The sequence below is a fragment of the Fundulus heteroclitus genome, chromosome 9, assembly GCF_011125445.2.
Source record: "Fundulus heteroclitus isolate FHET01 chromosome 9, MU-UCD_Fhet_4.1, whole genome shotgun sequence".
Lineage (NCBI taxonomy): Eukaryota > Metazoa > Chordata > Actinopteri > Cyprinodontiformes > Fundulidae > Fundulus > Fundulus heteroclitus.
In genome coordinates, this window is record NC_046369.1 from 14891299 (window position 1) to 14904833 (window position 13535).

The following is a 13535-nucleotide window of genomic DNA, read 5'->3' on the forward strand; positions in this document are numbered from 1 at the left end:
ATAATAATGTGAAAGAATTTTAACTTGATATGCACAATATATTTAATAAAGGTCGAAATACATTCAAGAAAAAAAATGTGATTTGTCTATAGAAAATTAAAAAATCAACTTTGTAATATCAAGCTTACAAAAACAGCAAAAAAAAAACACCTTTAAGAGAAACATTTAAAACGAATTTTATTTTATTTTATTTTTTTACTGGCTTGAATGCAAGCTAAAAGTAGACTGCATGCTCAATACACACCAGAGGATGGCGCTTGTGCGCGACGTCGTCAGCTCCCGACATTCAATGCCAAGAAGAAGAAGAAGACAGAGGAACCTAGTAGTTTCTAGAACTAATGTTTCCGGTCGACTGTATTTTTCCTTCGGACGTCTTTCTTTCGCGCTTAAGCAACATTAACTTTTGCACCCTTTGGACTTTATCGCTTAAACTGTAATGGCGCTCCCTGGTATGTTCGTTATTTATCTCTTTTGTTGTTTATTGTTAGTGGAGTGAAATAAAGCAAAGAGTTGGACAATATTGTTAAACTAGGCAAAGTGTTGCTAACCTTATCTCCGTGTAACCAAACAGTTAAACATCATAACCCTTGACGTTACACTTTTTTCATTAAAGCAGAAGGCACTGTTGATATTTGTGCAATAAATGAGTTAACAAATAATACAATTTTAGCTGTGAACAGTTCACGTTTTCATAGTTCTGCTGTTCCACCATAGTAGATAGATCAATCAGCGGATAGCCGTGATACAATCAATTTATTTACATCACCATCTGATAATGTTAAAGAGCATTGGTCTGTATTTAATTCTTATGGTTGTATTATTATTATTTTACAGGGCCCAATAAGGACAACATCAGAGCTGGGTGTAAGAAATGTGGATATCGTAAGTAAAGCATCAAGCCACAAATTACAGAACACGTTTTCTGTGTTAAATGTGTTGCTGGTTCGCTAAGGCAGGGTGGTGATCATGAAATTGTTAAACACCCAAATTGTGCAGGTTTCATTCATTTCGTGCCATTCTTGTTCACGGATTTGTCGTTTAAAAGCCACTGTTTTGCTGCCTGCAAGTGTTAAGAGTTACTGTTTCTAAATGAATGAACTCTGTTATCCATTTAACCATAATGTTTGGATTAAAGCTGTGCGATTTTTGCCAAAAATCCAAATTTCAATTATTTCAACTGTAATTCTGATTTGCGATTTCATTTTGACTTTTCTTTTCCTAAACCACAAGCAACAAAACAAACAAGGACTATTTAAAACAAATTGAACTGTTTTTTTTTATTAATCAAAATGTTATTATTCAAGAGAATAGCTTGTTGAGTTGGACATCAGTCCTTCTTGAACATAAAGTGCAACCAACAAACAAGTCTATGTATTAAATGGTTTGAACAGTACTTAATGCTATGGTGAGATTCATGGAAGCTTCTGGTAAAAACGGTATGATTTAAATAAACTCTAAAGCAAATAATAAAATTAGATTATCTCACCGCTGCAACTATCGTCCCCTCCATGTGGAGGTAAACCCTCTTTGAACATATTACCAACGCCTAAAGGACGTGTCTTTTCCATTAATTGTTACATAGCCAAAAATTGCGATTTGGAAATTGCGCTTTTTTAAATTGTGATTATATTGCAAATGCAATTACTTGTTCCTCCCTAATTTAGATTTGCTTCTTAACCGTTGACCTGAAATGTTTACGAGTCGTTATAAAAGTTCACCAAATCAAGTTGGGCTCTTCTAGCTTTTCTGATCAAGAATCTTTATTGTCACCATGTTACCGTAGTGGAATTTTCTTTTCAGACAGACACCGGCTCAGGATGTGCACTGGTTACATATAACACGCAGAGACAACAAGACATAATATTTCCCCACAAAAAAGATAATAATTAATCGGTTGATTGCAGTGACCACCACCTTCCTGAGAAGCTTTAAGCGTGCAAATAGTCTTTGGGGTCTGAAAAGACTCGCATCCGAGTCCAAAAAGTCTGAAGGTAGTCCCGTTGCAAACGATGTCAGATTGATTGTAAAAGGTTGCAAACGATACTGACTTCAGGTGGAAACAAGTATCTTTTTGACTATAACCTGACACCATGCATATTTCCCGTTTTTTAGGTGAATATATTGTTGTGCACTGTCCCTGTACAAATTTAAAAAAAAAAAAAAACATAATGGGGATATGACAGTTCTGTATCTAATAACCAGGTGTTGATGTAGTAAACTGTTTTAAAGCTCTTAGCTGTTTTGGATCTTTTGCATCTTTATTTGCAGAAACGTGATGGGGGGAGGGGTGGCCTGGTAGTCAGATTAGGGTGCTTGTGACCTACAAAAGCCAGGACACATTCACACCCTGACGGTGGTGAGCTATGTTTGTAGCCACAGCTGCCCTGGGCCAGACTGACAGAACCCAAATGTCAAAGTGGGGGATCGATCGAACAGGGTTACAGGACAAACGGCAAAACTCCTGGGCCACTGTTATAAATATTACAAGGGAAAAAATTGACAAATGCACAGATTCTCTATGCTTAATTTTGGGTTTGCAGAATTTTTCCCTACATGGATCAGCTCATTTTTATTAGGAATTCATAGTTTTACAATTGAACATTATAAACTGTAGCAACATCTATCATTAAACATCTTAATTTCGGCAGATATATTCCGCATTTGAATGCAGAAGTACGAATTTTGGCATTCTAAGCCATGAAAACAAAGTGAAACGACCTTCGAGGTTTGAATTTTGAATCGGAAAAAAGTTACCCAACCTTACCTTGTCCTCCGGAATAGCTGCTGTAAGGATGATCATAGCATAATTTGCAAAAATGAATTTATTTGCAGCGCACCTCTAATTATTGTATCTCATTAAAATAAAACGCCAAATATGGTATTGCACAACGTTTGATTTGTGAAGGTTTTTCTTTGATACTGACACTTTGGTTGTGCTGAGTCCATTCATTCACTAGAAATAGCGTAGTAATTAGGTTTTTTTTCCGTTTTATTTTGTTTTACTTGCAAGTTGGGTACTGTTAAGTTGGGTAATTGTGAGGCCAGTGGTTCATTCATGCTATTGCTCTCTTCCCGTTGGTTTCGCAGCGGGCCATTTAACATTCGAGTGCCGAAATTTCGTTCGAGTTGACCCGCAGAAAGACATTGTTCTGGACGTAAGCAGCACCAGCAGCGAGGAGAGTGAAGATGACGTTCCCGCCACTCAGCACAATGAAAAACTGGGGCGAAGTCTGCAGCGCCATAAAGGTCCGTTTCCATGTCACTAACATCTTATGTCTTAAATCACATATTAATGTATTTCTTAGGTTCATATTATTTATCAAAACAAAATGCATTAAAAATACCCTTTAGCTTTGACATCATTGGGAGCTATATGAGTCTTGTATCATAAATGTTTGTAAAAGTACCGACGCTCTGTTACTTAAGCTTAAGAGCAACGTTTCTCAGCACTGACTCCACAATTTTAACTTTTTTAGATAATGAAGATGTTGGGAAAAAGACACGTAAACGAAAGAAGAGCAAAGATAGAAAATCAAGAAAAAGGTAAGCTTTGCCTCAGAAACAATCAGCAGAAGATCTCAACTTAAATGCTCTTTGAGTTGAAAAATGTTATGGTATAAATATTACTTACATGGGTAAAATTTTGTGGGGGGGGCAGAGCATTTTTCTTTCTTTAACAATGATATTTTGTAAGTTTGAAATAAATAGAGTACTTTAGAGATCGATCAATACAGGTTTTTTAAGGCCGATACCGATTATTCTAAAATAGACTGTTAACCTAATTTTATTGTGATTTTATGTTATTGGCATCTGATCTGTTTGTGTCCACTCTGTTGTCTTCCGTAGTGTCTTGTTTAATGCTCATTGTTCTTACCTGCCTTAGGACAGCGGATGCAAATTAGCTCTTGTGCTAATTCTGGCATATTTACAATGATGCTTTAAGCTGACATGTTGATGAATGTGCATTTTCCTAATTCAAATAAATAAATACATTAATTAATAAATATTCTGACATCAGTCTAACTAATACCGATATGTGCCGCTGATTCCTGAGGCCGATATGTTTTTTTTTCCTTCTCCATTTACATGATAAAAATGAGAATGATAACAAATGTTACACAAGTATCAAAACTTGATTTTAAATCCGCTAATATTAACAATCAGCTTCAGACCGCAGTTTGAAAGGTACACAGGAAGAACATGCATCACGACTCTTAAGGCAGCGCTTTGTTTCCACTTAATGAACGCGTCACCGTGAAAAGAGCTTCTTTAGTTCAATGGGGGGAAGGAGGAGAAAAACATGACGTCACCGCTGCAGTGTACGGACATTTTATGTAAAGTTAGATGCTGTGATTGGTAATTATTTTTATGTGGCTACATAATTCTCCACGGGGACAAAGACACGCACAAGTGGCAGCTGGAAATCTGACGTGAGTTTTTAGATACAGACAGAGACACACACCGCTGTTTCCTCCCGCCCTCAGTGAGAAAGCGACAGACTTTCAAAATGCCAGATGCAGCTAAATTAGACAGTTAAAACTACTTTAAAAGTTTAAACCATACCCTTGTTGTTGGCACCCAGTCTTACAGCATTACTAGACTTTCTCTGCCAGGGAGGGAGTGGCAGTGTATGCGCTTTATGTGATGTCAAGGCATTGCTGCTGAATACGCTAATGAATCGGTATCAGCTGATACAAATACAGGAAAAAAAGGCAAATATTGGCCGGCTTCTGAAGTACTTTACTATTAATAAAAATGTTATTTGCTGTCAAGTTTTTTATTTATTTTTTTCTATTTCCTCCAGTTGCCCTTAATTTTTTTCCCCCGTCTTTACCTAGATCCTCATCATCAAGTGACGAAGAACCAAAAAAGAGAAAGAAGCGCAGCAGATCGAGCTCCTCGTCCGACGAGGAGGACAGGAAAAAGAAAAAGAAACAAAGTCACAAGAAAAAGAGCAAAAAGAACAAGAAGGTGCATGGAAAGCATCACAAGAAGAGAGACAGAAAAAGGAAACACAAATCGTCTTCATCCTCTTCTTCATCATCTAGTGAATCTTCAGAAAGTGACTGATCCACCAATCTGTAAAGCCTCAAGATCGCTCACATATTTATTAGGCAGATCGTCTACACTGTCTCTCGTTATCTTTGTGTAAATATATTTTATTTTATTTTTTTTGTAACCTGTGTCCACAAACTGCTAGGCCTCTACATCACTCAGCATCATCCACGACTGTTCTGTATTATCCAGCGCTGCTGCAAACCAGACAACATGCAGTGCTGAAAGTTTTGCATTGCTTTGTCTACCTGACAATTTTAATTTTAATAGGTGTGGTCTGATCATTTGTGCATCAGTGCAAAGTTTTAAAGCTGTGCCGATTTTGTTCTTTACGTGTAGATTTTATGTTTTTTAGTCTGTAGTGAAAGGTCAAATATGGACCAAACTCTTTGAGTTCCACCGTAGTAGAAGTGAGCAGTGACTTGGTGCCGACGTGTTTCTTGGTACCGGTAGTGAGTCCAGTCCTTCACAGCTGCTTATTAAGCCTTGGTAGTTAAACTATGAGAGCTTGTGTTGCAAAGGAAGCATTTTAGTTGTTGAACGTAGAAGTTTGGTTTGTACTGGAGCTGTAAATAATGGACACATGTTGGTGTTTGTACCACAGATGTACTGCAGTCTTCAGCTGGTTATGTTTTTCCATTAGCAATTTCTATCCTGTCCGTAGTTATCGGGTCATTTATTAATTTCAAAGAACTCATCAACGTTACTCCTTTATTCCATCATAAGTTGCCCTTTTGTTTTTACAGCTTTATGCTTGCCTTTTGATAATTGTGATCTCACAATCGAAATAAATTTATATTTTCTCTCAAACTGTTCTATCGTTTTAACATCCTGTTCAGGCCTAACAAGCAGGCATGTGTAGTACAGCCATACATCAGGCAGAGGGCAGCAATGCACTTTCTAAATTAAGTGCAGACCTGCCGAGACATTACAAAGTGAAGTCTAGTTTATTTTCTTGACGAGGCCAATAAAAGTCTGTTTGATTTCAGTAATATTGGCAAATAAGCACAACCTACACTAATATCCTGTTAGATAATAATACTGTAACACATGTACTATTATGTGAGTCAGTGACTCAGCCTCACACCGTTTAAATCTTGAAAATCCACTTAAAACTGAATTGATGAAAAATGTTCTTAAATTATATGTAAAATAGGAGAGAAATTGCATCTCAGGAGTATCAGTAGAACATTGTAATGGCTCGCAGACTTTCCAGAGAAATTTGAACTACCCTCAGGCCCCCTAGTGGTGATGTTGTGAACACGTGAGATTACTGCCATCATCTCCCGTGAAAGTGCAATGGAAGCAATCAAACAGACAGATCCATAGAAGGGGTTATAAACCTCCCGCCTCTTGTTTGATTTGCCAAACAATCATGAATGGGCAGCAGTGCTGCTTTGGCTTGGCTCCATAATGGAAGAGGCCCCCGTGTCAAACATCAATCTTACAACAACAAATGTTTGGAGGGATTTTAATGAATACAAAGAGTCTTTTGTATCACACTCTTAGAGGGAGGTCTGATTCATGCACTCGGTGAGTCATATTTAATTTAGCCACAGACTTTTCTGTCAAAAACTCATATAGCGAAATTAAACTCATCCCGCAGTTACATTTGCTAAGAATGAGCTCGATAGGATAAGAACTTGCATTGTGAGCCTGGGGCCCAGACTACCTGCCTGCTTGAATGACAAAAGATTGCACCTTCACTAACTCACTGGGGAGGATGGAGAGTAAAGCCAGGAGAGCGCTCCGCCGAGAAACAACAAATACCTGATCCCAGCAACCATTGATCGCACTGATATATCGACTCATATTATCTATGAGTTGAGTAAATGAAGAGAAAGTGAAAGACCTTTCAGCTTTAATGAGTTTACGTAGCCGTGCCCAATGACGAAATCATGACTTAGTTCCCATCAGATTTCTTTCGAGAATAGTGAAGGTTGTATCAATAAGAAACGTGTGAGAGTAAGACATTCCTGGTGGCGACTGGGGTTGTTTCTTTTTTTCAGTTTTCTATCGTGGATCTTTAAATTTGGGCTGCACGAAAGGCATTTATAAACAGATCATTAATTTCACTTTGCCGCGGGGGAAGGGGATATTTCCTCAGGGAACTGCAGCATCCTGACAGCAAAGTACACAGCTGCTGATCAGAGCCTGGCGTCCTGAAGAAACATAATGCACCATTAGCGTTTTTTTTAGGAATCAAAAGCATCTTTACTGAAAATGTGTTGAAGACAGGCAAGCAGACCATAATATGTAACGTGCGTAGTCACACACACACACACACACACACACCCCTGACTTCTTCTCTTACGTAAAAGAGCTCTCCGTTTGCAAATCGCTTTGAATGGTTTGATCCGACTTGGAATGTAGTCATTCCCACATCAAAGGTTTTTATTAAATGGTAAATGGCTTGTACTTGTGTAGCGCTTTAACTTGTCTGACGACCCCAAAGCGCTTCTCACCACATTATTAAGGGTAACATATCGTGCAATTTATAAATCTAGAAAGCTTTTGAATAATTGATAACTGACCACCTCTTTCTGTATTTCTTGTTAGTGTGTCAGACTATGAATGCAAACCTGTCTCTTTTATCAACTGAATGATCGCATGTTTGAAATGATCGAAGCACCCTCAGTCTTGAGACAGTTACCTTGGCATTTGTAATAGCTTGTTGATATTTCTGGTACTAAGGAGGTGTTTTAGGACTAAAATAGTAGACACCTTCCCAAATATCCCCAGGTAGAAGCACGGTCAACGAAGGGAGAGAGGATGGATCACCTTTTCCGAGATAACTAATTAGCCTTGTTTGGTAGTGTTTATGTTAAGTTTGTGTGTCTTTTTTGTGTAATCAATCACTTCTGATTTATTATTGGTCAATAACTAATTTTACATCCAGTCATGGATTTTATTGGTTAATGGTTTTTGTTGGTTGTTCGTAAAATCTGTAATTTACCTAAATGTTAACTTTAGTGTTGACACTAAATAGATTTTACAGTCTGATAGAAATGCAGACATCTCCTTCCTGTTGCTTCTTTCAATGTTTGCAAAGAGGTTGCTCAAGGGAAGGGAAAAAGATTAACTGATTCGGACATGGTCGTGTTAGAGAAACTAGGCTGATTGATTCATGAACATTAACATGATCTAGCACAGTGTAATATCCCTGCATATGATATCACGTTTAAAAAGTGGCTGCTATGATAATGGACTTGCAATTTGATAAGTATATGCCCTCCTTTTCCTCCCGGCAATCTTCACAGGAAAAAAAAAAAAAACAACTCTCCACAGAACACGAAGCAAACAGGATGTTTGACCTTACAGTTTAAAATCTATAGAGACTCGTATCTAATGCATGCAAACTTAAAACATACTGCTAAAATAGCAACATCTGCACGAATGCTGACGACGACTATCGAATGTGGTTTATGAAGCAATGACATAAAGAAACTTCGTAGCAAAAGAAAGTTAGGCGCGACTTTAGCAGTGCAGATGGCCAGAGGACAAACTTGATGCCGACAAGGAAATGAAGTTGAAGGAGTGCTACCATGTGCAGCCACACTGAGCAAACCATATGCTGTTTGTATAAGAAAACAACTAGGTTTTCCTGTTTGCATCAGCTCATTGGTTTTTATTGAGCCTGTTTGGCTGCAGGAAAGTAGAGAGAAAATGGGACTCTATAGAGCCATTTAAATGGAAATGAGATGGTCAAACTCATCATTTAGAGTTCAGCTGCAGCGGGGTGGCAACTCGCGCTCAACAAAAACGTCTTTGAGGCATTGATCTCAAACATTAGGAAAATATGCTCTTCAAAAATGGCCGACCGGAGTCACTATAATATTAGTAAATGGGTTTCCATCATCGATAGCTGTGTTTTCAGTTGGTTTCTTGTAAAGAAATGTACCATTGTTTCAGAGTTTTACAGACTTCAAAGGATTTAAACTTTTTAAACTTCATTTTTAAAAACGTTTCACAGCATTAGAATGGGTTTAAGCAAGTCAAACCTGTGGCCTTTTAATCATGAGTCTCTATTCACCTTCTCATCACCACTAAAACATAATATCTTCACAGAAAAAAAGGAAAAAAAAAAAAAAAGTAAATCCTTTTGCGGCACTTTGGTGGGAATAACCCAAGCTGAGAGATGGCGCCGGTTTAGCGTCTGTAACCACTGTTGAAATATTATTTTAGAGGCAACCGGTCGGCACGTCTTGGAGTACGGTGAGCACGGCGCTCATGAAATGCATTGAGGGGCAGTTTGGAAGCATTACATTTGCTACCAATTTAGCTCCTTCATCTTAAATTTCGCTCCTCGCTTCCTCTGTTGGCCCTGAAACCAGGCCTAATGTAGCAAATGACCTGTAGGGTAAATAGACAGCAGGCTACAAGACCCAGGCCATCCAAAATGTAGGGTGTGATTAATACTACATAGCTGCACATGAAGCCTGTTCAGCATTCTCCCAAAACTTGCAGGGAAGGAAAACAACTGGGTGAATGGGGTGAGTCTCTGTTCCTTACCCTCTCTTTTGGTCAAAACCGTTTCAGAGGTCTGTTATTATCGGTCTAGTTCCTGGGTTCTTCTTTGGAGCAGAGCTTGTTCGTGTAAACCTTGTGGTTTTCAGGAATTGCTGGGCTGACTGGGTGGCTTTCACTGGGGAATTAACACCAGATAGCATTGGATGATGATCAATAGGCAGCAAAACCTGTTTGGGATTGGACTGCTTGCGCAGCTGGTACTGGCTTGTGCAGTTTCCTGACTCTCGGAATATAGGTCAGTTAGAAAGCAACAGAACTGTGATCTGATTCTATGTTGACCTTTCTGATGTCTAACCTGTAACAGGGTTTAACTGAGAAGGTCGTTAGACTGTCCATCTCCTTCCTTGCACTTGTTTCAGAGCTGCTGCAGGAACAGAGTTCTGAACATTAATAATCAAGCTCCATCATACATCAGAGCTCTGATTACCCCGTATGTTCCTAACAGAGCACTTCGCTCTCAGACTGCAGGTTTACTGGTGATTCCCAGAGTCTCTAAAAGTAGACTGTGAGGCAGATCCTTTAGTTATCAGGCTCCTCTCCTGTGGAACCACCTCCCAGATTTAATCCATGAGGCAGACATCCTGTCTAATTTTAAGACCAGTCTAAAGCTTTCCTATTTGATAAAGCTTACAGCTAGAGTGGCTTAGGTTTACCTGAGCTCTTTAGTTATGGCTACTGGGGGACATCAAGATTTTTCCCTTACTCTCCTGCATTCCTCTGCTACTATAATTTTGCATTTATTTTCTATTTTTCATTATTTTAGTTCTATGTTCTTTCTCTGTTCTTTCAATTCATAGTAGCTACTCCTGGCCTCTGGTTCTGTTTAGCTGTGACACCATCCTGGAGGGTGTCATCAGCTCAGCTGCTGCAGCCAACTCCATGTTATCCTTCTATAGATTGTACAGTTGTCCTCCTCTTTTAGTGTTTAACCTTGTCTCCCTCCTAGACAGCTATTGGCTAAGCTTTTACCTCGACTAATTTTATGTCCTCTCTTTCATTCTCCAGACTTAAAGACAGATTCAAAGTTAGCTGTGTTTCTCTCCTACATGAAGTCAATGAAGTATCTAGTACTGCCATTACTTTTTTAAAACTTTTCTTCCTGGTTCAGTGCTCCCCAGCCGCGTTTCCCCATCAGATACTATGGAAAGCTGCCTCGACGTAACGCCTGCACAGAAAAGCGGGTATGTTAAAGTTTAAAAAAGTTTAATGAAATTGAATGTTTATCGGAAAAAAAACGTAACCAGCTTAACCAGCTGGAAAAATGTTATTAAACTTTTGCGTAATGTTAAATATTGTGTAAGTTAATCTTGGTTGCTATAGCTTGTCTCTCTGGCAGGTATTTTTGAGTTGGAGTAAAAATGAGTCCATAGATCGACAGGCGTTTTTTTCAGCTGTGTTTCTTGTGCAAATGACTTCGACAGTGTTCTTTCACATCGGGCTCCCCTCCGTGTAAAATTGAAAAATAACTTTGGCAAACTTCACAAAAAAGCTCTCTGAGAATTACCTTTCTCTGGCCTCACCCACTTAGAAACTGTTTTCCAGTGTATGTTTTAGCTGCAGTTTATTTTCTTTGATGTAGTTTCCCTAATAATCTGTATGCATCAACATTTTTGTAATTTGTTTTACAAGCGTCCTGGTGCGCAGCTGTGCATGAGATGCAACGCTGCTGCATATTGATTGACAGCCAACGCAGCTCTCATTGACGGTGATTGCAGCTCTGCATTCTTTGTTTCAGAAAAACGCATGTCAAATTAGTTTTTGACTTTTTCAAATCTGACACAGTCAAAAGTGGGAGAATGTTTCAGTTGGCGGGACAGTCCCAAATTGGGACGTCTCGTCACCCTATCTACACCTTATCTTGCTCTAGCATTACAGTTACTTTAAATCACTACCCACAACCAGGAGGGCTGAGGGTTTCTGACATTTACTTTATATTGGAATAAAATGAATAAAAAAAACTACGTATGACAAAGTGCATCAGAATTTTGAAATCAGTTTACTTTTGTGGTTCATGTCCTCTTTTCCATCTATGTGAGGCAAAACCTTTGACGCATACAAAATATAATTATTCCTGTCTAGGATAATGATGAAATGGGTACATTTTTCATTTGAATTTTAGAAATAAAAATAAAATAAAGTAAAATTCCATAATGAAAACAAAACAAAAAGCAGACAAATCCCATTTTTTTTCTTGTTTTTGGATTTGTTATAATGGACTCCTGATTAAAAAATACAACTGTTAAAACACCCAGAAGCCAGAAACATATTCAGGAGATACCATGGCTACTAAATGTGATTATACCATATGTCTTGTGATTTTCTAAATTGTCCAATTCACTTTACAGGAAGGTGATATTTCTTTGAAAGAAGTACAGTACAGTACAATACAACTTTATCTATCAAGCAATTTAAAAACAACACAACTTTGACAAAAGTGCTGTAGATGGATAAAAACAAATAACATACAGAAATACCCTTGCCAGCTCTAGGAAGCAAAATTAATTTGTCACTTTATTCTTTATATTGGGGTAAATAAATTGTGTTCAAAATAATTTTTCGCAAAATTTAGAAATCTACTATGCTTTTTTCTGGACATGTTTAACATTAAGTTGATACATATATATGTATATTATTTTATTTTATTTTATTTTTTTGTTTCCAATCTTCCAATTCTCAAGTTGCAGTTTCTGTGATACTTTGCCAGTTCAATAGGTTTTATTTCTGGCTCTGTTTTCTCTGTTTGCACATGTCCGTCAATTGATCACAAGTGTCGATTGATCCTCGCACTCTAAAATGCATAGGGACACCTGAGTGCAATAGACAAACACCACGGCCAAAGTTTTGAAAGGATTCATTTCATTCCACATTTCAAAAGATCTCTTTTCTTTCATGATCTATATGATCTGTAGCCTTGGATTATTTAGATATACATAATGTGAAATGTTCTCTGCACTTGGGTTTGACTTCGAGAAACCTTCCTGACAAAATATGACAAAATATTAAGCCACATTAAATGTTCATGAAAAAACAAGTACCGGTAGTATAGAAGCACATTATTCACATCATTTTGTGAGTACTTTTAAATCTACCCCTTGCACAACATTTAAAGCTGAGAAGTAATGTCAGAGGAGAACTAAATAACTTTCCATGCATCCCTCAGTATGAGTTCCTTTAGGATGATGTATTTTGTTTGCATGTGTGCTTTTGACATCTGGGTTTCTTCCTCCTTGTCTGACATGTTCCATCTGTCCTCAAAAAGCCACAGAAGGTAGCAGGGGGAGTGGCTCTGCTCACAATTAAGCACCAAAAAAAGAAAATTACTACAGAACCAACAGCTTCAGCACCACAGATCTTTTCCTCTCTGCAGCCTGGACAAGCATGGATGTTTTACATGTCCCCAACATCAGACACATGTGGCTTTTTGAAAAGCCAACAACATGGTGTCATCTCCGTGTTTGGGCACATCTGCTCACTCTTACTCAGGCTTTAGAGTTCTTTCCACTCCACATTTATATGGAAAAGTGTTCCATTCCTTTGTTCTGCATTCTGTGGGGGGGGGTTTGTCTCTTTGTTTGAAAGAGACATCAAACAGAACCTTGGGGGCACATGATGGACTGACGCTGATGGAAATGGTTATTTTTCATCATTATTCATCATAAGAGACAAAAAAAAAAAAAGCACTCTGGAACAGACGTCATGACTTGATTTTTTTCTCCCTCAGATATTGTAGTGCTTTGTATTGTATTGTAAAGTTTTTTGCACATAACTGTGTGAGTGGCCTAAAACACAGGGTTTTGCACAATTATTCATACTTCTTGACCTTTATTTTATGTATTTATGTATTTATGTAGGGACACGCGTTAAGAATTAAGAAATACCAATATATATAGCTTAATCTAATTTGCGATGCCTGCTCTTAGCTGGACTTCCAGTTACATAAAACAATAAAA

The 13535-nt window shown here is 38.0% G+C and overlaps 1 protein-coding gene across 1 annotated transcript; it reads left to right on the plus strand.

Moving 5' to 3' along the window:
• Positions 1-300: 300 nt before the first annotated feature.
• srek1ip1 (SREK1-interacting protein 1) lies at positions 301-5865 on the plus strand. The gene is made up of 5 exons (XM_012872557.3): positions 301-449; positions 835-882; positions 3088-3246; positions 3477-3543; positions 4839-5865. Exons 1-5 carry the CDS (start codon positions 437-439, stop codon positions 5068-5070), a joined length of 519 nt encoding a protein of 172 aa, XP_012728011.2. The 5' UTR covers positions 301-436; the 3' UTR covers positions 5071-5865.
• Positions 5866-13535: the final 7670 nt, after the last annotated feature.

Coding starts and splice junctions, on each gene's coding strand:
- srek1ip1 (XM_012872557.3), top strand. Junction 3,247..3,476: donor AAGTCTGCAGCGCCATAAAG/GTCCGTTTCCAT, acceptor TAACTTTTTTAG/ATAATGAAGATGTTGGGAAA. Junction 3,544..4,838: donor GATAGAAAATCAAGAAAAAG/GTAAGCTTTGCC, acceptor GTCTTTACCTAG/ATCCTCATCATCAAGTGACG.